The sequence below is a fragment of the Polyodon spathula genome, chromosome 7 (assembly GCF_017654505.1).
Source record: "Polyodon spathula isolate WHYD16114869_AA chromosome 7, ASM1765450v1, whole genome shotgun sequence".
Classification (NCBI taxonomy): Eukaryota; Metazoa; Chordata; class Actinopteri; order Acipenseriformes; family Polyodontidae; genus Polyodon; species Polyodon spathula.
In genome coordinates, this window is record NC_054540.1 from 45,402,992 (window position 1) to 45,429,014 (window position 26,023).

At 39.3% G+C, this 26,023-nt stretch overlaps 1 protein-coding gene across 2 annotated transcripts; it reads right to left on the reverse strand.

The window, feature by feature from the left end:
* Positions 1-3,116: 3,116 nt before the first annotated feature.
* LOC121318657 (mitochondrial ornithine transporter 1-like) lies at positions 3,117-15,395 on the reverse strand. Of its 2 annotated transcripts, XM_041255564.1 has the most exons (7): positions 14,882-14,969; positions 9,264-9,389; positions 8,115-8,373; positions 7,553-7,693; positions 5,896-6,068; positions 4,911-5,069; positions 3,117-4,310 (listed from the first exon to the last, which is right to left on the reverse strand). In XM_041255564.1, exons 2-7 carry the CDS (start codon positions 9,331-9,333, stop codon positions 4,186-4,188), a joined length of 927 nt encoding a protein of 308 aa, XP_041111498.1. In that variant the 5' UTR covers positions 9,334-9,389; positions 14,882-14,969; the 3' UTR covers positions 3,117-4,185. The 2 variants fall into 2 exon arrangements, with proteins under 2 accessions (XP_041111498.1, XP_041111497.1); XM_041255563.1 differs by lacking the exon at positions 9,264-9,389 and having other exon boundaries at positions 14,882-15,395.
* Between the last annotated feature and the right edge of the window lie 10,628 nt (positions 15,396-26,023).

Sequence of the window (26,023 nt, forward strand, 5' to 3'; positions counted from 1 at the left end):
GGGAGTGGCAAAGACGAGCACACACTGTCCTCCGAAGCGCGTGCCATCAGCCGACAATTTCTTTTCACTCTGTAGGCACACCATGCAGTCAACCCAGAGCTACAGCATCAGAGGACAACACAGCTCTGGACACCTTACAGACAACTCCGCAGGCGCCCAGCCAGTCTACAAGGGTCGCTGGTGCGAGGTGAGCCGAGGACACCTTGGCCAGCATAAGCCCTCCCCCCAGGCGGCGCTTGGACAATTGTGAGCCACCCCCTGGGAGCTCCCATCCACAGTCGGCAGTGGAATAGCCTGAACCCGAACTGGCGCCCTCCAGGCTATAGGGCACATCCTGCACTCCACATGGAGCGCCTTTACCAGATGCTCAATTGGGAGCCCCCTCTTTGTTTTTTGTTTTGTCTATTTCTTTAATCAACATCAAATCTTAAATGAAAGGGAGCCACATCTGAAGTATGTAACATTTAATCTGATTTATAAATATAATCTGAAGCACTACAGCATTGCTGCTATTATAAACTGAACCTCTGCTAAACTGTGAGGGTTGACAAAATGAATAATTGGCCATGAGACATTTTGACAAAATTTGGTTGACAGCCATCACCAAAATAGGCATTTGTAATTTTGACTTGTGTACAGGCCAGGGAAGGCATTGGCAAGATTTCAATAAAAACAGCACAAACCTACTTTAAAAGTAAGTTCAGGGTGACAAGAAGATGGCAAGACCTATGACCAGCAAAGTCAACCCCAGCTCCAATCTCAATTTACACCCTGAAAGACCTCTCTCATCCATGTTGTTGTTCTTTAATTATAAACTACTGGCAAGCAGACCTACATAGAGTACATACTGGACCTGTACTTCCCAAATACTGACTCTAAACATAAGCCCTGATGTTATTCAGTGACACCTAAAAAACAACACAATCAAATCTTAAACTCTGGGAAATCATGTCACATTACACACTGGATTAAACTATTTTTCCTCCATTAAAATGAGTCCTTGTCACTGATAGCCTTCTGCTTTTCCCTTATTGTTGCTGATTAGTTGCACACAACTCTCTCACAGCTTGCTCTAATGGATCAATGGATCATAAAACATGTCAAGTGACCACAAAAGAATTAGCATACACGCTAGGGGATTTTTCTCATTTTACTTAAATTCTCCAGTGTGTGAGCAAAATTGCTCAGCACACATTATATATATATATATATATATATATATATATATATATATATATATATATATATATATATATATATATATATTTACACTTTTGTAAACTTTTGTAAACTTTTGTTGACTTTTTTCATTTACACGAGTGTACTAAAATATCCCAGATGCTTATTTAACTCCTGTAGACAGACAGATAGTGATAAAGCTGGTAAACAGATATAGATGGATAGATACTATAAATCAGGGTAGTCAAGGTCCTTGTTCTAGTCCTGAATTATTAAATGGAACTAATTAAACCACAGAAGAGGCCCTTAATCATTGCCACATTTCTGTTAAACCTGGAGTGGGTTTATACTTCAAGACCTGAGTTGCCTACCCTTGCAATAGTAAGACACAAAGAGACCGGTAGATAGGAGCTATAGACAGGCACTCAAGACAGACAGAAACAGAAAAAACACAGAAAGACTGTGGGCTGGATATTTAACCTCAAAATCTTTGAAAGGAGGGATGACAATCTTTTCAGTGGTACCAATATATTCAGTAACTAAGGGGTCTGAGTGGGGTACATGGGGTGATATAAGCTCCACCTCCAGTCATTCTAGTGTCAGCAGAAAATCAGCAGACACAGGATTGGGAAACTCTGGATTAAAGAGCAGTAGACTCCGTACCAGTCTCACTGCTGGGGACCCTGGTGCACAGTGCCCTCTAGTGGTGAAATGGTGAAGTTCATTCGATGTGGCTGCAATAATTTAGTGCATTAGTACAGTATACAAGACCAAGGACCAATTGCAATACACATAATAAACGAGACTAATATACTGCAGAACAGATAGATGGACAGATAGATCAAGTCAGATGAAGTCAGTTTTTACCTGTAACTTGTTTTGGTTTTGTGTACTGTATAGACAGGCAGACCATGGACCGTTGCAGTTAAGTCTATATATATATATAGCTTTTTTATGAACACTGAGCTGCTGATCAGGGGCAGCGTACTAATTGCTGTATCGCTTGTTGTTCAATTACCTGCAATGATGATATGTATAAATCAGTGATCATCTCGGGAGCATATGCTCCCTTATGGAAGTTTAGCACAGTTTTTTTGTACAGTAATTTTGCAGTTTTCCCTTGTATTTACTATGGCGATTCATAGTTTTCAATGTTTATTAATATACTTTATCATACCAATGCTTAACCATACTTTCACTATGGTAAACAATTCTAATGGCCCCGGTAATAGAAAATGAAACCTATCGGAATAATGAAAAAGTAGACCAGTGTGCCCCACAGTCACAGAATTAATTTATAAAAATAAAACTGACACACTGGTATGGTACGGGCACTTCCAGAGAGCTCCAGATTATGAGTGCTAAAATGTCCTTACCAGGTTTCATCACATTTGGATAAGCAGTTCTCTAAAGTAATGTTAATGTGATGTAGGGTTTCCACTTCACCAATACATTCAAAATGCTCAATCCAAACTAAACTAAATGAGATCTAAAGCAAAGCAGGTTTATACATTACAGGGCTCAGGTACCAGCATCTACTGTTCATTAGAGTAGTGCAAAGCAAGTTTTTGCAAGCCAGGCCCATACATCCTATAGCATTAGTAGAATTATCCCTGGACTCCCTATAACCCTTTGATGCATGGAGGCCTGGGGACAGATGAAACAAACTCTCTTCCAGCCTATACAGAGACATATGGAAGATGGAAATGCATGACAGCCTCATATAAGGATGCCATTTTTTCCCTGCATATGACGCAATGGAAAACATTAGTGAGCATAATAAAAGGAGGACCAGTGATAACGTTAAATAAAGCTACTAAGAGGAAAGAACAGACTGTAAACTTCAGTTTAAGCAGACAAGTAAACAAAATCTGTTGTGTCAGACAAAAATGATCAAAAAAAGAGTCACTTGGAACATTTGCTTTACAGTTCATGCATTTTATTTCGCCATGTCATGTACACACAAAAAAAGACAAAATACTGGTTAAAATCACTAAACAACGCTTAGACCTCGTATCTAAGTGTTGCATGACCTCATAATCCAATTCTGGAGTTCTGTGTAACACAAACTGTTTCAGTCCTGGTCCTTACCTTGTGTCATTTGAAATCACATTGGAACCTCCTAGGCGCCAGTCTGAGGTAGTGAAGAAATACAAAAAAAAATGTTGTCCCCTTATACTCAATATAGGAGTTCCTTTTTTAATTGCATAACTTCAGCCAAAAATAATTCAGGACTGAAAGGGTTAAAGAGGTATTCCATTCCTAATCAACCCGAATGCCTGTGTCTGAGCTCTGAACAAACGTTTCCATGTCAAGACTGGACACATGCATGACAGGGAACAGCTCCTCTTCTTTGACATCTCCTGATTTAAGGTTTTCTGCTACGTGTTTTTCATGCATTACCCTGGATTAGGGAAGCAGCGTTATTTTTGTGTATTTTGAATTATAAATGTAATGAACTATCATCTCAAAAGAAGACATTTCCATGAGAGCACAAAGCACCTTAGACAAGACAAGAGCTCTGTTCAGATTGCCCAGTGCACTGGAGCTGCATACCCTATATGTAAAACATACACTGAACCAGAGCGTGACTCAAATGCATACTGGTAATAACACTTATAGTTACATGTTTCACATGAACACACACATACATAAAAATATCTACATTTCACAGGGTGTGAACAATATATTAGAAACACTTGTGATATGACCCTGTCACGAAAGATCAGCGACATCCAGTCCCTACACTGTTGACACTGTTGTGGCAGGTGTCTCCAATCGTTTTTCTAGCTCATGTATGAATCTTATTAAATACGTTCTACAGAACATTGTACAACAGTTAAAAAAGCATTTTTAACACTGTTTGCCCTTTCCAGAGGGGGTAATGAGCTATTCCTAATATTTGACTACAAAGTTAATGCCATCTTTTCAAGGTTTATAAAAAAACATTTCTATATTATATTTGTTTTCTCATTTTGTTTAAAAGCCCACTTGAAAGATGCAGGGTCAGTGGCTGCTAGTCTGGTTAGTGAGGGCTCTTCTGGTTAATTCATAAGCCAGGAAGAGAGCACCATTGGAAGGGAACGCTCGAATAACGGTCGGGGTCAGTCCGCAATACAAAGCCAGGAAACCTGGAAGACAAGAGATCACACTATTACCATCCAGGCTATTCCAACAGACACGTCTGCATACTTAACAGGGCTCTGTCGCTTAGTTAATCATCACAAAAAGATACTCTTATAAAAAGCTGACCACAGTAATTGTGCAGTTTTCATAAGCTTTTGCTAACCTGCTTACACCATGGTTTGCCATGCTTTTACATTTGCTTTACTGTACCTTTCTGGGCTTTACACTGCTTACCTCAGGTTTATCATGCTTTTACACTTTGCTAGGCTTTCACTATGGGTAATTTTTAGAAGGGCTGAACCTGTCTGAACATGGTTGCATAGCAATCAATAAGCTTTTCTTTTTTTTTTTCCCCACTTGCTGACGTGGAGCGAATTCAAGTTAAGTCCTGCTCTGTACAGCCCATACTGACTTGCTTTATTAATAAGTAAAGAAGAGAATTGTAGGATTAAATCACAGCAACAGTTTTATCTCGGTTTGGTTTTAAATTCTTGTTAAAAATGTCTGCATTCTGTCTGGTATTTAGAAAGTTATACATGTTGAGTTTGTGGGTCTCACCAGGTCTTGAAAAAATTGTTCTCCAGCCATACATGCCAATCTCTTACCTTCAGTTTTAATGATGTTGATAAAAGAAGACAGGAACCCAGCCTGTTTCCCAGCCATTGACAGAACTTGGATTCGGGACTTGACTGAGTCTACTGGGTAAACTGCGAGCCAGAAGCAGGCTCCTCCAATCCCACCACTCACAACCAGCGGGACCACCCCTGGAATTGAAGAGCTCATCAGTCTACGAGCGAAAGGGAGTGAACCTACTACTGCAACAGAACCAGAGAGGAGACCGGGCCTGTGCTCCAGCGAGAAGGAGCGAACATTACTACGGCAACACAACAAGAGAGGAGAGCCAGCCTGTGCTTCAGGCTGCTTATGGGTCAATACATGTGCAGGAGAGCTGAAGCACAAGACAGATCAGACCAAAAGTCAGGTATAGCATAACAATCTAGTAATAAGGATTACAGTTGAACATATATTACATGACTGTGTAAGCAATTACAAATCTTTTGTCTTTATTCTTTTTTCATAATTTCCAATCATAATCTAATCTGGCCATGCACAAATGTGAGTGCATGTGCCTATCTGTGAACACGCTCAAGAAAAAAAAAATATTTAGTGAAAATTGTTGTTTTTTTTTCCACCTGAACAAATGCGCTTATATTTGCAATAATACAGTACCTCTAACAGCATGTCATTGAAATGAAGGTCACTTAACACAGTCACTTTTTAGCATGACTAAGATTGAGTATTTAAAGAGGTTATGGGAAAATTATTCTATGCATCAGTTTTGAAAAGCATGTTTTTTTTTTAATTTTTAAAATCTAGTGATGCTAGCATAAGAGGGAGTTGGGACTAAAATCCGTTGTCCTATACAGAGAATGGATGTGCATGACAGGCAAAATATATAGAATCATTTCAGTAGCTAGAACACCCTTCAAAGTACTACTTGTGATTAGGCAAGAAGCGTTTTTAACTCTCTGATTTTGATCCCTATGGGGTTTGGTACACGGTGTAGGAATCTATCCAGCGCTCTCTTACCCAGTTCACCCTTCGCCTGCCCTGTTTTGGTGAAGAAGGTCCTGCTGATCTCGTAGCCCCCGAAGAAGAAGAAGTATCCAGGGACCTCCCGGAGCCAGGTGCTGGTCAGGCCCTGGAAGAAACCCTGGGGTCCCTCTGTCTGCATGACACTCCTCATGACAGACCACGTGGAGCTGGAGGAAACAACATGGTACAGCACAGAGCTCTCAATGTCATGACACACATCACCATGGTACAGCACAGAGCTCTCAATGTCATGACACAGATCACCATTGTATAGCACAGAGCTCTCAATGTCATGACACAGATCACCATGACCCATATCTACAGTGCGTGCATTGCTAATATGTATAGGGATGGATGTATAAACAGGTGCCTCAATTGAATTATTTCTTTCTATGTTCTCAATAAATATTTGAGCTCAAATATACTGAATCAGGTCATTTACACAAAAGTGCGCAATGATGTTTTACCAGCACCTGTATTCCCAGAGCATAACATAATCTGTTCTAATGTTTGCGAAATGTGCAGATATTTATATTGTTCTGTTTCAACCTGTGCAAGCAACCACTTGAATATATAACATGGCAGTCTAGCTGCAAACTGGTTACTACATACTTCCTAAGCAAGTGTCTTAACCAATGAGCAAAAGAGCCAGACTGGTTTGTAAGAGATTTTAACCTCCTTTCACCAACCAAACAGCAGCAGTGCTGTCCATCACACAGACCTGTGCAGTGATAAGTGAGCCCTCCTCTCTCACCAATCAAACAGCAGTAGTGCTGTTCACCACACAGCACTGCCTGTTACACACAGACATGTGCAGTGATAAGTGAACCGTCCTCTCACCAATCAGACAGCAGCAGTGCTGTTCATCACACAGCCCTGCCTGTTACACATGGACCTGTGCAGTGAGAGTGAGCCCTCCTCTCTCACCAATCAAACAGCAGCAGTGCCGTTCATCACACAGCCCTGCCTGTTACACACAGACCTGTGCAGTGATAAGTGAGCCCTCCTCTCTCACTAATCAAACTGCAGCAGTGCTGTCCATCACACAGCCCTGCCTGTTACACACAGACATGTGCAGTGATAAGTGAACCGTCCTCTCACCAATCAAACAGCAGCAGTGCTGTTCATCACACAGCCCTGCCTGTTACACATAGACCTGTGCAGTGAGAAGTGAGCCCTCCTCTCTCACCAATCAAACCGCAGCAGTACCGTTCATCACACAGCCCTGCCTGTTACAGTGAGAATTGAGATGCCCCCCCAGAAACCCTTTAGCAAACAGTCAATTGATGCAGATCATCCTTCAGAGAGAATTGTACAATACAACCGGACATCAAATCTGAAACCAATATCTAAAGCACTTGAATTCTAGACGAAGTCTGTGTCAAATGCTTAACTAGATGTTTAAACTCTCGATGCCTGCCTGTCAGCCCGCAAAGTCACAAAATTAAATAAGCATTTTAAACAAATGCCATATTGTGCACCCTTATTTCTGAAGCACATAGTAATTAGCAGAGTTGCACACAATATAATATTAGGTGTTCTTTTTTTATGTCCGTAATCCCTCCTTGGGGTTTTGAGTGAATACTTGCTGTTTTTAGCTCAAATGTTGTAATTTTTTCTCGGTCGTGGGACAGCTTTCACCATGACTTACACCCGACGATGCAGGGAGGTTTTGCCTGTGACTTTCATCTCATGCAGAGCCTGCATCTGACACTTCACCAGCTCAGTGGGACACAAGACCAGGGAGGAGAACACGGATGCAAATGAACCCGTGGTTGCATTCTGCAGGTCACTGAAACAAAGTCAGACAAAACAAACCAGCTTCAAAAGGGGAAACAAGTTTCCCATCCTCTTCATTCTGCATCAATTTCTCAGTCCAAAAACTGAAGTTAGAGGCAGATTTAAAATACAGAACTACACAAATGCAACTGCAATGGCTCACACGTGAGGATGGTTTTTCAGAGACATGCGTGATAGTAACCGGAACCCCGTTAAAAAAACGCATTCCAGAATAATCTTTTGAACAATATAATTGGCCATATTAGTGATTTTTAGGGTGGCACAGCAAGATGTTAAACTCTCCTATTGACACATCTCATCGTTCAGAGCCTATGTTGTTTAATTCTTCCAGAACTAAAAAGCTGAATTTAGAAATACTACAAGAAACTAAAATTCAATGCCAAGCATTTTTCACTGGCTTCTGCAATTCCTACCTGAGGTCCGACACACTCTCCAGTCCATATAGTGTCCTGGTCAGGTGCTGGCAGAACCCATAGCACGCGAACAGTACGGCGTTCTCGGCCACGTTGGCCACCAGCGCCGGCATTGTGCCCTGGTAGAGCCCGTGGAGCCCGTCCTGCCTGTAGGTCCTCACAGAGCAATCCAAGAAGCCCCTGTACATGCCGGGAAAGGTCTGCATCTTCACCTTCACCGTGTCGAAGGGGTGGCCACTCAGGACACAGGCCACGCCACCTGAACCACAAACCAGCCATATCAAAACTCATGCACGTTCCTGTAGGGTTGGCTCAGTGCAGAACTGAAATGGGTCACTGTTAAAGGCAACAGTGGCTAGTTTTACACAAACATTTTTATAATGGATTTAATCAATTTTCTCACCCAGCACTCCCACGGCTTTACTGAGGGCCCTGTTTTTAACCAATCACCTCACAAAACAGCCTTTAACCAATAATGTTTTCTCAAATGAATTCTAATATGATTGGTCAACAAAAAACACACATCACTGGCCACGTATGGGGAATTGTTTTTCTACAGCTAAGAAAGGCTATTGTAAATTCAAAAAGCTTTTTTTGTTTTGTTTTTTTTGTTTAATGCGATTGTGGCTCATTGAAGACATGGAAAAAAATGTCTAGACCCAGAGATCATTTCTCTTGTGATCTTGACAACTTGTATGTTTTTATTTTTCCCTGCCTGTAGTATAGTCAATTACAAAAGTACGTAATGAGGTTACAATTATTTAGCTCACACAGTATGAATCCAGGAAAGGGAAGAAGTGTGTACTGATAAGCTTTATCCTGCTATAACCTAAAATAAACACCAACATTTACAAAACGTGTATCAGTTTACACGGAAAGAAACATACACAAATAGAAACAGCTGGCATATGTAGCCCTTTTGGGAAAATGGGGCCTCACAAGACGTTAATATGTTTAACAAATCACCTCCCAGACATACATTCTGTAATATACAGAAGCTGCTTATCCCTGCTGTAAAGCAAGATGTCACAATGGAAAACTGGCACAGGGTCTACGATTAAGTTACTGTGAGTCCCGGTTGTTTGAGAACCTGCACTCCTCTAACTCATTTTGCTCCTGCAGAGAGGAGCTGAGCTCCGGTTGACTTGCCTATAGCTCCTGCAGTCAGGTTGATCATGGTCTCTATGATCGGGTGGACATGAACACTCTCCAGGGACATTGTTTAGCTCCTTGTGGAGAAACCTCCGCTACAGAGCAACAAGGTCCGATGGTCCCCTGAAACAAAAGCCACAGCATCACCAATAACCCCCCGGGCCACAAATTACAATGCTGCAGAATCCCCAGCAGTGTTCACAATAAAACACAACTTTACCTTTGCTGCACCCGAGTTCTCCATATCACACACATTTTTATTCACACATCACAGTAAATCAACTTTTTTTTAGGAACGTTTACCATTAGAAAGCTTTATCCTTGAAACACCCCAGTGTATCCAGCTAATGCTCCCTCCTGCAACAATGCTGGTGCTCAGATTGAAATCAGTGGTGTATTGCAGGAAAAGAAAACCAGCATTGTTGCAGGAGGGAGTGTGATCTTGATACACCGCAATCCTTAGAAGACACTGTTTCTCCTGACAAACACTCCCAAGGAAATGTTGAGAAATGCGTTGCTTAGTTAATTTTTGACCAATGATGTGCGATTAAAAATGCCAAGTCAGCAATACATTTAAAAATAGAACACTATGATACGGACAACAAAGGACACAGCCAAGGTAGAGCACAGGGTTCTTGTCTTTGCTTTGCCTTGTTCTGCAACACTTTAAAAAAGATCACTCTGTAATTAGTTCATCTTCAGCAGAACTTGAAAAATACAGTTCATTTAAAATGTTATATAGAGTCAAACATGCTGAATATCACATCTGTTTATTCTCACTGCATTGAAATACAATGGGTCAATAGGATGTGCCCCCAATATCACTGTGGTATCTGCCACATGTTTAACAGCAATCACACTGATCAGCCATGCAGCTGATTCCCACCACACACATTCTTTACTGTGAAGATATATAGACAGACAGACAGCCTCCATGCATCCTGGGCTTTACACCTTAAAGTACATGCAGAGCAACATTTTCCACATCCTCCTAATAACTCCTATGTTTTATTTATATAGGGGAAAAAAATTGATAGATAGATAGATAGATAATGTGAGCATAGTATTGGGACAATTCAACTTAAAGCAAATATAAGAAGTATAAAAGTTAGTATTTAGTCGCAAATCCCTTGAATACAATAACAGCAGTGAGTCTGCGACCCACTGACATCACCAATCTCTTGGTATCGTCCTTTGAGATGCTTTGCTAAACCTTTACTGCAGCCATTTGTAGCTGTTGCTTGTTTTGGGGAGTTTCTGATTTCAGTCTCCTCTTCAGCAAGTGAAATGCATGTTCAATCGGATTTAAAATTAGAAGATTGACTTGGCCAGTCCAAAACTTTCCACTTTTTAACCCTGATGAACTCCTTGGCTGCGTTGGCAGTGTGTTTTGGATCAATGTCCTGTTGCATTGTGAAGCGTCGCCCAATGAGTCTGGAGGCATTTCCTTGTACATTGGTAGCCAAGATGCTTCTGTACACTTCTGAAGTCATTCTGCTGCTGCCATCATTTGTTACATCAAAAAAGATGAGAGTCCGTTCCACAGGCAGCCATGCATGCCATGACACTACCTCCACCATGCTTCACAGATGAGGTGGTATTCTTTGGATCATCTGCAGTTCCTTTTTTTCTCCACACTTTTGCCTTCCCATCAATTTGATAAAGGTTAATATTCATCTCATCTGTCTATAAAACTTTGTTCCAGAACTGTACTGGCTCATCTCTGTACTTCTTAGCAAATTCTAATATGTTTTTGGTGCTAATCAGAGGCTTGGATCTTGCAGTGCAGCCTTTGTAATTCTGCGAACAGTATATTGTGACACTTTCACCCCAGCATTCTGGAGGTTGTTGGTGATTTCATTGACACTTGTTTGAGGGTTTTCCTTTCACAGCTCTGGTCATTGTTCTGTCATCAGCTGCTGTTGTTTTCCTTGGCAGACCTGGTCGTTGCCGATTGCTGAAGGCACCAGTGGTTTCTTTCTTTTTCAGGACATTCCAAATTGTTGATTTGGCTCTGCCCAACTTTTGTGCTACAGTTCTAATTGAATTCCTCTTTTCTTTTAGCATCGCTTGCTTTTATTTCAGACAGCTCCCTAGTCTTCATGTTGGATTATGTCTACTGACACCAAATGCAGACTCCAAAGGCAAATGCAAAGGATAGAACTGAGACTTCACATTCACAACTCTTATGTGCGAACAATCAATGCAACAGGAAACACCTGATCAATTAGAAACATCTGTGAGCCAAATGTCTCAATACTTGTGCTCACATAAAATGGGGTGGATGGAACTCTGAAAGTGTTATTCTTAGTTGGTAAAACATATGTTTGTTGAAACAGCCAGAAATAAAAGGTGACATTCTGTACATTCTGTATTCATTCACCTTTTCTCATAGTTTCATATTGCTTTAGAGTACAGCAAAAATAGCAATTTTGACCTCTGTCCCAATACTTATGGAGGGCACTGCATATATATATATTTAGCTAGTAAACAAAAAAAAAGCCTATAGCGGTTGATATATGAACGTAATAGCAGTATATACTATATATATATATATATATATATAACTAAAAAAGGGGGATATTTTTATATAAAATATAAAGGGATATCTATTATTTTTTAACCTGTGTTATGTATGTATGTATATATATATATATATATATTATATATATATATTTATATATATATATATATATATATATATAGATATATATATATACATACACAGTGCCTTGCAAAAGTATTCAGACCCCTGACCAATTCTCTCATATTACTGAATTACAAATGGTACACTGAAATTTCATTCTGTTCGATATTTTTTTTTTTAAAACACTTAAACTCAAAATCAATTATTGTAAGGTGACATTGGTTCTATGTTGGGAAATATTTTTAAGAAAAATAAAAAACTGAAATATCTTGCTTGCATAAGTATTCAACCCCCACACATTAATATTTGGTAGAGCCACCTTTCACTGCAATAACAGCTTTAAGTCTTTTGGGGTAAGTATGTACCAGCTTTGCACACAGTGTCGGAGTGATTTTGGCCCATTCTTCTTGGCAGATTTGCTCCAGGTTGCTCAGGTTGGTTGGACAACGCTTGTGGACTGCAATTTTCAAATAGTGCCACAGATTCTCAATGGGATTGAGATCAGGACTTTGACTGGGCCACTGTAGGACATTCACCTTTTTGTTCTTGAGCCATTCCAATGTTGCTTTGGCCTTGTGCTTGGGATCATTGTCCTGCTGAAAGGTGAATTGCCTCCCAAGCTTCAGTTTTTTAACAGACTGAAGCAGATTCTCTTGCAGCAGTATTTTCCTATATTTTGCTCCATCCATTCTTCCTTCAATTGTAACAAGATGCCCAGTCCCTGCTGATGAGAAGCATCCCCACAGCATGATGCTGCCACCACCATACTTCGCTGTAGGGATGGAGTGTCTTGAGGCATGGGCAGTGTTAGGTTTGCGCCGCCAATAACACTTTGAGTTTTGGCCAAAAAGTTCTATCTTGGTCTCATCTGACCACAAAACCTTTTCCCACGTCGCAGCTGGGTCACTCTCATGCTTTCTGGCAAACTCCAGACCTGCTTTCAAATGGTACTTTTTGAGTAACAGCTTCTTTCTTGCCACCCTCCCATACAGGCCAATGTTATGCAGAGCTCTTGATATGGTTGGCTGGTGCACCATTACTCTACTGAACTCTGTAGCTCCTTCAAAGTGATTGTTGGCCTCTCTGTGGCTTCTCTCACAAGTCTCCTTCTTGTCTGAGCACTGAGTTTTGAGGGACGGCCTTTTCTTGGCAGTACCTGGCTGGTGTGATGCAGCTTCCACTTCCTGATTATTGATCCAACTGTGCTCACTGGGATATCCAAACACTTGGATATTATTTTGTACCCTTTCCCTAATCTATGCATTTGTATTACTTTATCTCTAACTTCTATAGAATGCTCTTTGGTCTTCATTTTCCATCAGATTCACAGCCTTACTAATGATCCTTCTACAGTGGGTTTTTTATCCAGAAAATGTGACAGCAACTTTAATGGTTCACAGGTGGAGGCCAATGGTTAGGTAATTGTGTCTTCATTTGGGCAATTTCTTTCATCAGTGCAAACTGGGAGCTTCCACAGCACAGGGGTTGAATACTTATGCACACAAGATATTTCAGTTTTTTTATTTTTCTTAAAAATATTTCCCAACATAAAACCAATGTCGCCTTACAATAATTGATTCTGAGTTTCAGTGTTTAAAAATAAAATATCAAACAGAATGAAATTTCAGTGTACCATTTGTAATTCAGTAATATGAGAGAATTGGTCAGGGGTCTGAATACTTTTGCAAGCCACTCTGTGTGTGTGTGTGTGTGTGTGTGTGTGTGTATGTATATATATATATATATATATATGTTCCGCTCCCATGTTCAAAAAGTACATTTCTCTTTATATGCATCTAATTAATCTCTAAACTAAGCTATTTAATCTGTGGTCTCTTAAACCATCTCAGGTTGTTTGTTCGTCAGCGTTGATTTGTCATTGATGTCCTTTATATACCTACCTGTAAGAAAACCTCAGGGTGGGAGAATTTGTATTTTCGGTCAGTAATCTGTGATAGACACAGGCACTCGTGAAAATGTTGGACCACTTTAATTAGGCATCTTGAACAACTTCTAAAAAGTCTCATGAATTTGACCATGTGTGGCTCTGTGTTGTCTGTCTCTTACAACTTTAAATTAATTGATGTGTGGCCTATTAAAGTTATCAATTAAAATCTGACAATCACTAACTAAGATTTTCAATTACAGTGGTTTGATTTAATTTGCAGAACAAATCAAAACAACAGAAGCACTGGTCGCCTTGAATAAAGGTGTCTGCCAAATAAATAAATACATAAATAAATAAATGATAATAATAGGGTGTTCTAATAAATGCCCAGATTATAACACCCTACCAATCCTCACTATCTCTGCTTACTGTAGCAGGCTGTACTATACCTTGTTTTGAGTGAGTTTGTGAAATCTAAAAAGTACTCTACATACCTGGTCTTCAAAGGGCAATGTTTGGACTTTGAAGCTGGAAGGGGGAGGCGGATGATGTAGCAAATCGTTTTGGGTTTGTTTTTGTGTGTGTGTCTTGCCAGACTAACTACTTAAACATAAAAGTAATTGCAAGAATATGTACCTTGTGCTCTTGAACCCGCAGTGGAGCAATACAGTTGGACGGTTCGCGCTTTACTGAACATTTTTGTTCCTCAAGTCCGCATACAGGCTCATTAAAATGTGAAACTAAATACCCGACACGGCCCAGCTGCTGTTTTTCTAACCACAACAGAATTGTCTCGAAAAACAACAATGTAATTAAAAAACATGTTACAATAAACAAACTTACTTTTCATCAGTCTCTGCACTACTCTGCTGTGACCCCTCACATTCTATATCAATGCATTTTAAAGAGCTCGTGATGTAAAGGCGCTAAACAACGCGTAGCTAACATTCCATGATATTTATGGTGTATTTTATTCTAATGAAAATATAACAAATTAAAAGCTAACGTGATTATGTATTGTACTTTAATACAAACATAATTCACAAAATAATGTTAATTACTCTGTAAATGTTTATTTACCTTTATTAGACTGTCGTTGACAAAATTGATGTGTTGCGGTGTCTTCCCAGCTGGTGGATGTAAACAGTTCAGAAAACGAGCATACGTTCATTAAAAAAAAAAAAAAAAAAAAAAAAAAAAACAGATACAAATAGTTAAGAGGCACGGACTAAAATTGGTTATACAATAAAAGAAATGGTCTTAAACTGATACTCTTAGAGACTCTTAATTATATCAGTTCTAATCGATTTCTACAACCCTAACAGCAAATGCCAAATTTATAAATCTAAAACCACAAAAAGTATTACATTAGTTTCCAAAAAACAAAACTAACTTTTTTTTTTTTTTTTTTTTTAAATCTGTCTGCAAGCTAAAGCTGGCATTCGCAATAACCGTTTGAAAATTAAAAGTAACCCGTATTTATATAGGCACCCCGCCCCACCGAATGGAGACCAGAGATCGGTGAAAACAAACTCTGTTCGGTTCTAGCTGACATTAACATAATCGGTGGAGCCCACAGCATGGACCGGGGAGGCTGTACGACTCAATGTGTTCATTTACTTGGTAAGCTGCCAGTAACACAGAAAACGTGCTCTGAATCTTTCATACAAATGGCACACATTAGGCTGCATATAAACAACAGTAGCTGTGCATAAGTCCACAAACAGTGCGAAGCTCAAAATATAACATTTTTGGGACGGAATTATCAAGGTGTTTATTCTGAATGTGTACAATTTTTGTGATTAGAACATCGTTTATACAGATTTTTTTTTTTTTTTTTTTTGTAGAGAAAATTGGATAATATAAATGTACCCCAGAGTGTATCACATGATCAAGACACGAAATGTTCCTGTCAGGACAACCGAGGAAGTCAGCACCCCCGGTCAATTTTTTTTTTTTTTTTTTTTTTTTAAGTAAGAAAAGCAATTATTCACTGCCAAACATGTACTACTTTACATGTGTAATGGCTGCAGTGTAGGATACTGACCTTAGGTGCAGGGTTTCGGTGGTGGGAGAGGAGTATTTATTGTTTTATTAACAATAATATGATAACCAATCAGAGTGCAGTGTCTTGACAGGAACATTTCGTGGTGCCTTTGTAAGGACAGCCGTTCTAATTGCTAAAGCCATTAAACCACGCCTACCCTAAGTAATTGCATCATTGTTACTTTAAGTTTAAAATGCTAATTGTGGACTCATTCGCATAGTGAGAATAACAGTTGTGCCTCGCTACTTTATTGAAGAGCTGGTGATAATGAATATGTAATTTGGATAGAGGAGATCGTGGTGGGGAACGTGCTATAGCGCGTTTTGTCTGAAGGATAGTAAACTCAATGTTTAGGTGTTGTTTTGCATACCCTTGCCTTAGTTATTTTTATTTTGAAAATGCATCACATTTTGTGAGAACATGTGTCTCGCTGTCTTTTTTCACGAGGGCTGTGATTCATTTAAGATTGTAAATGTATGAAAAATGGTCTTTACACAGGCGCCGGGTTTGTATAATTTTTGGTGGGGCCGGTAAGAAAAACTTACTGTGGTTGTACTTGACTATTTGTTTTATTATATATTGCTTTCCATTGACTTACTGAGCTGGAGTGCATTGTCCTGTACAAGCTCTGCTGAATACAGTAACAACCAATTGCTGATGGATCCATAACCTACAAAGCAAACACTTCCTAAAATTAAATTTTAAAAAGTACCTTCTACGTCTGTGTTTAGCTTTAACCTATTAAACCAGCATTTCATTTCAAAAGCAAGGAGTGTAAACACTACTTAAGAGTCGTTTTAAAGCACAAAATAAATTATATGGTACACAATAGGGCTGTCAGTTAAGCCTCAAAATAGCAATCGATTATTTGCACGCACAAGTAATGGTTGTACCGCCCCCATACATTTACGCTCCATTCTCTCCCCGCGACGTTGTTATTTTAATATCATTGCAGTTAAGTAAAAGCTTGTGTACAACAATTGAATGCGAGGGATAATTACGCCTTGGTAGAAAAAAACAAAAAACAAAAAACACAGCAACAATGGTTGTCTTACCTGAGTTGTTGTTCTTGTTTTGATGCGGTCTCCCTTCTGTTTTTTTGTTGATTTCTCCCCCCCTAAACTAGAAAGGAAGGGAGGAGAAATCAACAAAAAAAACAGAAGGGAGACCGCATCAAAACAAGAACAACAACTCAGGTAAGACAACCATTAAATGTATTTATCTAAATGCTAGAAGTATCAGAAAAAAAATTCTAGAACTTGAAGCTACTGCACTAACAAGTAACTATGATGTGATAGGTGTTACAGAAACTTGGTTGTCTGAGAGTGATGGGGACAAATATAATATTTGTGGGTATACACTGTATAGGAAAGACAGGCAGGACAGAAGAGGAGGAGGGGTAGCGCTATACATAAGAAACAGTCTTGAAGCCCAGGTGTTAAACCTGGACAAAGAAAATAAAGCCGAATCAATATGGGTCAGAATAACAGACAAAAATTCAAAGGGCATAATAATAGGAGCATGCTATAGACCGCCAGATTCAGACGGTGAGCAAAATAATCTGTTATACAATGACATTAGAAATGTGTGTAGCAAAGGAGAAGCCATACTAATGGGGGATTTCAACTTCCCCCAAATAAAATGGGAAAACCCGGTGGGTAGCGCGAAGGATGAAATAGAAATGGTGGAAATGACAAATGACTGCTTCCTAACACAATTTGTCAAGGCACCGACTAGAGGGGAGGCATGCCTTGATTTAGTCTTTTCAAATAACGAAGACAGAATAACTAAAACAGAGGTCAGAGAACCACTGGCAAACTCAGACCACAACATGGTCTCATTTGAAGTGTTTTTTAAAACCCCAAAAGTAATGACTAAAGCTAAGGTTTACAATTTTAGAAAAGCAAACTATGAAGGTATGAAACAGAGACTAACAGAAGTAGATTGGAGTAAAATAGAGAAAACACCCACAGAAGAAGGATGGTTATTCTTCAAAAATGTAGTACTAGAGGCGCAAAACAATTACATCCCTAAAGTAGACAAATCTAAATGTAAAACTAAGGCACTTTACAGAGCATTAAAAAAGGACCAAAAAGAAAGTACGCAGAAAGAGTACACAGAACTGCAAACGCAAGTCAAAAAGGAAGTTAGAAAGGCCAAGAGAGAAATAGAAATGAGCATTGCTAAGGGAGCTAAAACCAATTCCAAAATGTTTTTCCAATATTACAACAGCAAGCGAACATTCAAAGAGGAGATTAAATGTTTAAGAGATACAAATGGCAAAATCGTAGATGAATAAAAGAAAAATAGCAAATATATTAAATGATTACTTTTCACAAGTTTTTACAAAGGAAGATACTGACAACATGCCCCACATGTCATCCAGTTCCTATCCAGTTTTAAATAACTTTAGCATAACTGAGGCAGAAGTGTTAAAGGGACTAGGAGCTCTTAAAATAAACAAATCCCCTGGGCCGGATGAGCTCCTCCCAGTAGTACTCAAAGAAATGAAAGAAGTAATTTACAAACCGCTAACCAAGATTATGCAGCAGTCTCTTGACACAGGGGTGGTACCGACAGACTGGAAAATTGCAAATGTAATACCCATCCACAAAAAGGGAAATAAAACTGAACCAGGTAACTACAGACCAGTAAGCCTGACTTCTATTATATGCAAACTTATGGAAACTATAATAAGATCCAAAATGGAAAATTACCTATATGGTAACAGGGTCCTGGGAGACAGTCAACATGGTTTTAGGAAAGGGAGATCATGTCTAACTAACTTGCTTGATTTTTTTGAGGATGCAACATCGATAATGGATAATTGCAAAGCATATGCCATGGTTTATTTAGATTTCCAGAAAGCTTTTGACAAAGTCCCGCACAAAAGATTAATTCTCAAACTGAACGCAGCTGGGATTCAAGGAAACACATGTACATGGATTAGGGAGTGGTTAACATGTAGAAAACAGAAAGTACTGATTAGAGGAAAAACCTCAGAATGGAGTGTGGTAACCAGTGGTGTACCACAGGGATCAGTATTAGGTCCTCTGCTATTCCTAATCTACATTAATGATTTAGATTCTGGTATAGTAAGCAAACTTGTTAAATTTGCAGATTCAAAATGATCTAGACAAGATTCAGAACTTGGCAGACACATGGCAAATTACATTTAATAGAGAAAAGTGTAAGGTACTGCACGCAGGAAATAAAAATGTACATTATAAATATCATATGGGAGATACTGAAATTGGAGAAGGAATCTATGAAAAAGACCTAGGAGTTTTTGTTGACTCAGAAATGTCTTCATCTAGACAATGTGGGGAAGCTATAAAAAAGGCTAACAGGATGCTCGGATACATTGTGAAAAGTGTTGAATTTATATCAAGGGAAGTAATGTTAAAACTGTACAATGCACTAGTAAGACCACATCTTGAATATTGTGTGCAGTTCTGGTCACCTCGCTATAAAAAAGATATTGCTGCTCTAGAAAGAGTGCAAAGAAGAGCGAAGAATTATTCCGAGCTTAAAAGGCATGTCATATGCAGACAGGCTAAAAGAACTGAATCTCTTCAGTCTTGAACAAAGAAGACTACGTGGCGACCTAATTTAAGCATTCAAAATTCTAAAAGGTATTGACAGTTTCGACCCAAGGGACTTTTTCAGCCTGAAAAAAGAAACAAGGACCAGGGGTCACAAATGGAGATTAGACAAAGGGGCATTCAGAACAGAAAATAGGAGGCACTTTTATACAAATAGAATTGTGAGGGTCTGGAATCAACTCCCCAGTAATGTTGTTGAAGCTGACACCCTGGGATCCTTCAAGAAGCTGCTTGATGAGATTCTGGGATCAATAAGCTACTAACAACCAAACGAGCAAGATGGGCCGAATGGCCTCCTCTCGTTTGTAAACTTTCTTATGTTCTTATATTCTTCTTTCTTAAGCCTAACAAGTTTAACATACTACAGGGGTGTAACTAAAACATTTATTTAGTAATCTATATAAACTCGTGTCTGGTTTATATAGATTACATTCCAAAGTATTGTAATCTATATAAACTAGACAAAAGTTTATAAAAAACATCTTTTTATTCAATAACATCTGCATTGCATCTTGTTAATACTGTACCGCCTAACCTTCACTATCTGTGAAACACACAATGCGGGAATGCCTGCCAAAAGCATCATCATCATAACAATAACACTAATAATTACAAATACATTGATTTACTTATCACAACATGCACATCCGATATAGATCAAGCTGATCGTTATTCCAAAATTGCCTTTAACATATCATTAATCATTTATTTAATGCTATTGAATATTGTTAAATATTCTATATACCAAAGAAGCACTATATGCAGTCAGTTTCTTTTTCTTTTTTTTTCAATGTGCACAATTTATTTACAGGCTGTTTGCCATGAATATGTCACCCTGCTCTGGATTCAAGGCAGTGTTCTAACAATCTGAGCTACCCGCTCAGGATGAGTTACCTGGTAGCTGAGATTGTCAAAGTAGTCTGAAAAACTGCGCTACCCCTCAGAATGAGCTACCCTGATTGAAACATATTGGTAGATCATGCTGTCAGACATAAATGACCTATAATAATGAGTTACCCTCTGATTTAAAACACTCACAGCATTTTTAACCCTTCATAACCAACCAATTAAATATGTTTTTTAAAGGATTTTTAATACTATAAATCAGGTGATGCTTTGCAATGCACTATCTCATGGGCTGCACTTTTTCATGCTACAATGGTTTTGGATACCCATACGTGCTTTCCCATCTATAGTTAATAGCAATATTGACTGTATTTGATACCTGTACAAAGTTGTAAGCTAATATATTAACTTACCAAAAATGGTAGCTCGGATTTATGGATGTGTATCAAAGGGAGGAAGTAAAGTCAAAAAATATCATGGTGCATGCGTACTTTGTGTTGCCGTGTGTACTTTGTGTTGGCAGCTCATCCTTTACATCAAGCACACAGAGGGGCGTACTTATAAAGCATTTTCAAAACTGATTCGCTGGTAGGATGGGACCAGCAAATCAGATGTTAGTTAACACGAGCTGGCGAAGAAGAGCTTACCCACTGCTTGCCTGGTAGAAATGCTGGGTGTGTTCACGGAGATCATTCTGCGCAGATTCTGTACAGAATCTGACCTATTTATCCACTGTTCACATCAAAATGTATGTAACATATAAGCTCAAACATTGGTGGAGCAGGGCCCACGTTCTTGAATGTTGGCAGAGCACGAGAACCACAAGCCCATATTACTCAGCGCCTATGGGTGTTTATCGTCAAACTGATGTTTTACTGGTCGGTGCTAAGCGAACACCTACAGGGCTGGCCTTTGTGTTCCAGGGGCCGTTAGCTTGTTGACATCTGCTGTGGAGGGATTGGGTGTATAGAAGCAAATGATCGGAAGATGCTCACTGATCTACAGTTGCTGCTATGAGGAAAAACAACTGGGGCTTTCCACATTGGGAAGAAAAACGGGGCAAGTAATCTAAATAAATTTATAAATACTGTACATAAACAACCTTCGACAGCACAGGGTTTCATTTGCATGCTGTGCATTGAAACAGACAGAGCTGCATATTATGAGTCAGTTACACCAGCCCCTCCATCATGTGATGTGTCGGGACACACAGGGCATGCATCTGTGTCCATGATCTGCTGCAAATTTCAATTAGGTCACAAATAAGACATGCATTAACATAGCCATCTGCTCAGAAGCACAGAAACAGAATTCTAATAGAGGCGGTCATGACGCACATACCAGATATTTGGAACGAGACATATTTTCAGATGTGATATCAGAAATAGAAAAAATAAGACCACGCTTAGGCTGGATATACAAAATCATCATGGAAAAGTAAATCACCGTGACCACCATTTATGCTTATGTAAAAATGTAAGCGTGACAGACAGACAGATCAAATTTACTGCTGGATCACAGATTAACATGGCTACATTTGTGTTTTTCTTGTTTTTGTAGAAAAAAAAAAACTGTTCCCATTTATTTTGTACAACGTGTTTACAGTTAGTTTACAATTGTTTAAACTTGATGAAAGCTGTCCATAGAAATGCATGTTTAACTTTGACTTAGTCTTACATTGACTCCAGCTTGAGGCTCATGGCCTAGACACCGGTCTCAGTCTGGGATCTGGCCAGACTGGGCTCAGCCTTAAACCCTCCCAGCCTGTTCCCCTCAGACACTACATGTGCACACATTTAATGAACACTGAATTACTGGATTTAGAAAAGCTTTCATGATTAATGACAGATTGGGGGAAGCACAATTTGCAGGAGTGATCGTTCTCCACTTTTTTCTTCAAGTTGTTTCATCAGTATTAGCAGTAGAAGCTTGTGCACTGGTTAACATGCTGTTGGGTTGTGAAGTTAATTTCATGTCGTCACTTCACCGTTTCATCTGAAAACATCAGTGTAGCTATATATAGTAGGATAGCATGTGTAATACCTGGTTCTAATCTGTGGGTTTTATCCTGTTAGCACTGTTGCAGCACAGAAGTACAGTGCTAATGAAACAAGGAAGACTGGAAAGCCCTATTGAGAAATGACTGTATTTCTCTGAAGAAATCCTGTGAATAAAACATTAAACCAGCCCAGCAGTACGGTGAGCCCCAGGATGACAGGCAGAGCAAGCTGGGCTGGGGCGGTACTGCTGTGGGCGGTGCTGCTGTGGGCGGTATAGCAGCAACAGGTGTAGTGCATGTTGTAGGTGGTCAGTCCCTCTGTGGAACACTGTGCGAGGGACACACAGCCACAGGCAGCTCCAGACCCTCGTAGAAGTTACTGGAGATGAAACAGGCCTCATTCCCCATGCATTCGGTGCAGCCTGTGTCAGAGTGGGAGAATGGAAGGTAGCAGCAACGTCTCGCTAGCGGCTGTGCCATTTAAAGAAGCAGTCAGAGCACAGCAGCAAAGCAAAGAAGGAAACAGTTAATGTTTTGTGTATTTAACAAAGCACAAGCAAGCGGCTTTCTCAGGCGAAAATGGTTTGAGAAGACTCCCACATTGTTTACATGCAGGAAAAGTAAGCTGACATGAGGATGACATAAAATGTAATTCTGTTCACATGGAAACACTGAACACTTAAGGCTGAAAGAATAGAATCCTAGGATTAAGTGTGATATCATAATGCAGTCACAGTGTTCTAGATTGCAAACTCCTGCTGGAACACAGGTCTCAGAGAAGCTGGTTCTGCTCCCACTAGTAGTTTGTGTGCGGCCACATGTAATCAAATGTAGTGGGTGGGGATTTGAAACCCACAGCCCCACACTAAGAACACTCCTGGTACAGATCACAGTTACCGAAGATGCATGTTAGTGTTGTGTGTCTTAAAACCACACTCCATAGTGTTTTACCATGCATGCTATACTATAAATGCTGAGATGCTGCAACTGCACACTTTGTATTATTGAATCATATTCACATACAAACTAGCATGCACAGAGGAGAAGCCTCTACCGATGTCAGTTAGCAGTGATTAATTAGCGGACCTCTAATTGACAAGCTAAGGACTGCTACTACATGTAAGCGTGGCTGGGACACTGCTTCAGGGAGGCAGGCTGTAGGAACAGTTTGTGAAATCAAGGGTCTTCAGTTCAGCTAACATAGACAGGATGATAACAAGGCTGAGTTGCTGCTGGAGAACGGGTCTGAGTCTGTCAGGGAAGCTGTAATCTACCTTTAATATGGAAACCTCATGTCTAAACTGCTGTTTACCATTTAAAGCATCATATATAATTTCTAAATATTTTAAGGCCAAATATTTTATGAAACCAAGAAAAAGTAAAAAGGTCATCAAATAAAAGATATCGTTGTGAAAGACCACCTCTCCTTTCTGTTACCATACGCATTGCAGTCTGTATTTAGGAGGACTGCTCTCCCAATATCAAGTAATTGGTGTTTTGTTTTTTGTTTTTTATACAAATGATTTTTTCTAAACTTGTACCTTAATAATATTAAGACAGACATTTGTTTATCATTATGGCTTTTAATATAGTTTTAATTCACGGTATAAACATTTACAGACAAACTACCTTTGAGAAAAAGAAAAAAAAACTAAACTGCTAATAAACATTTCTGTCCACGTAATGGCAACTATGTAATGTAGTTAACAAGCAGACACACCAAGGAAGTGCATTTTAGTATATAATTGAATAGCAGTGTGGAACCTCGCCTAGGTACATTATTATACGCAGCCACAAGATGGCGCTGCTTACCTCTATTATTATTTTTAAATCACAACTCTTCTGAATAACCTACTTTTTTTTTTTTTTTTTTTTTTTCTCGGAACATTGGCATCCCTATGTCAACTTTATGGTCTGAAGAGTTCAGTGTTAAACATTTCTTTATATTAATTGTGCACCATTTATATTACAAGTTTAGCCTGAGACAGGTATGCATTAACGGTGTGCCTTGCAGAATCACTTAGCGTAAACATCAAGCAGTCAGCGATTTACTGCAATGTGACGGCTATACAATTACAAAACCACCCCTCACAGCTCTCAGGCGACACCGCAAGAAGCTGTGAACATCGGGGCGGCTCGCGATTCAGCATCTCGCATTTCACCTGGAAACAATACTATTGACAGAACAGGGTAACAGCCTGCGTGCCAATTAGACCAATACTGCTGAAGGAAAGTGCAGGCTCGCCTAAATTGAGGCGTGCAGAATACAATCTGAAACAGCGCTTTTCTTTGTCTGTGTGCAGCCAGTGATAGCATATTGTGAAACGGTGTGTTGCCACCCACGGGTTGATTTTTTACTTCACTAGCTTTCTTCTTCAGGTGAGAGGAGGAAACTGTTGGGAAAAATTGCAGGGCAGTTCAGGGCTCTGGGCTCTGCTGCCTCAATATCACCGGTTATAAATCTTTACCTGGCTTAGAGCTCCTCTGGAGAATCCAAAATGCTGGGACTAACAGCCTTCCCCATTCCATTCAAAGCATGTCACAGTGTGATCTCTCTCTCTCGTTTTGATTTTAGGCACTTTGGGTACACCAGGCAAGGTCAAAGTAACCAAAAAATGACAATAACTTCCTTTATAGATGAATTGATCCTTTTTTTATTTTTTTAATGTTTTTCTTTTAACACCATATCACAAAGCAGGTGCTATACAGCAAGCATTAGCTGTCTGTTTCACAGGGCAATATTTCAAAGAATGCTAGTTTTGCAGCAGTCAGGGTAGTGATAGCTAATAAGTAATTAAATAAATCAGACTTGCATTGCACCTCCATTAGCTATACTTGTCTCAAATGTGCAGTGTTGAAAGAAACGTGTCTTCTTTTTAAAACTGGTCTTTCAAATCAGATTCAGGTAGGTAGTACCGGATCTGTTTAAAATAGAAATTATTATATCATGTGTTTCTTTAAAAACTGACATTTCAGACCTGTAGAATAAATAGAAGTGCACAACAGGTAAAAACTTCTATTAGCTACAAACCACAATCACTTAATCGCTTACCAGATATTTTCTTTCTGTTTATATTAGAATTAAATTGGATTTAGCTGCCTGCTACCTAGAAGTGTTTTTCGACCAACATTATAATCCGACACTACCCTCCAATAAGTGTTGGGACACTGGAGTAGATGTGGGGCACATGCATTGCGGTACCTGTCTTCACCATCACAGGGACCTGCTTTGGGACTGTCCCGTCCTGTCATTGTTCAATGGCAGTAAAGGTATAATAGTGAGGTACCTGTGCATATATTTAAAGGATACCAAGCTATTTAGTGAGGAAAGAGCAAGGTTTCTGGGCTTCGTGTAAACAAGCAACAATCCTTCTGCACTTCTGCTAGAACCCAATAACCTGTTCTTTTATGTGTCTACAGCTATGTACAAAAGTTTTGCATCGCCTTATAGAATTAACTAGCTTTTCTTCAGTCGAATGAAACCTGCTGAGTAATGTTATGAAATATATTGAATTACAAACTGCTTTGTAGCTTTCCATATACTTAACAAAAACGATAGAAAGTGACATTTGGAAATTTAACATGAAATACTGTACTACTATTATGGTTTCCGGTAGACTTTTGCAGTGTCATTTTGTGGGTTCTTTGATTACATGATGTTAAATATAATACCTAAATTATATCCCTATCCTAAAATGATGTAAAACTTTTGGCCATAGCTGTAT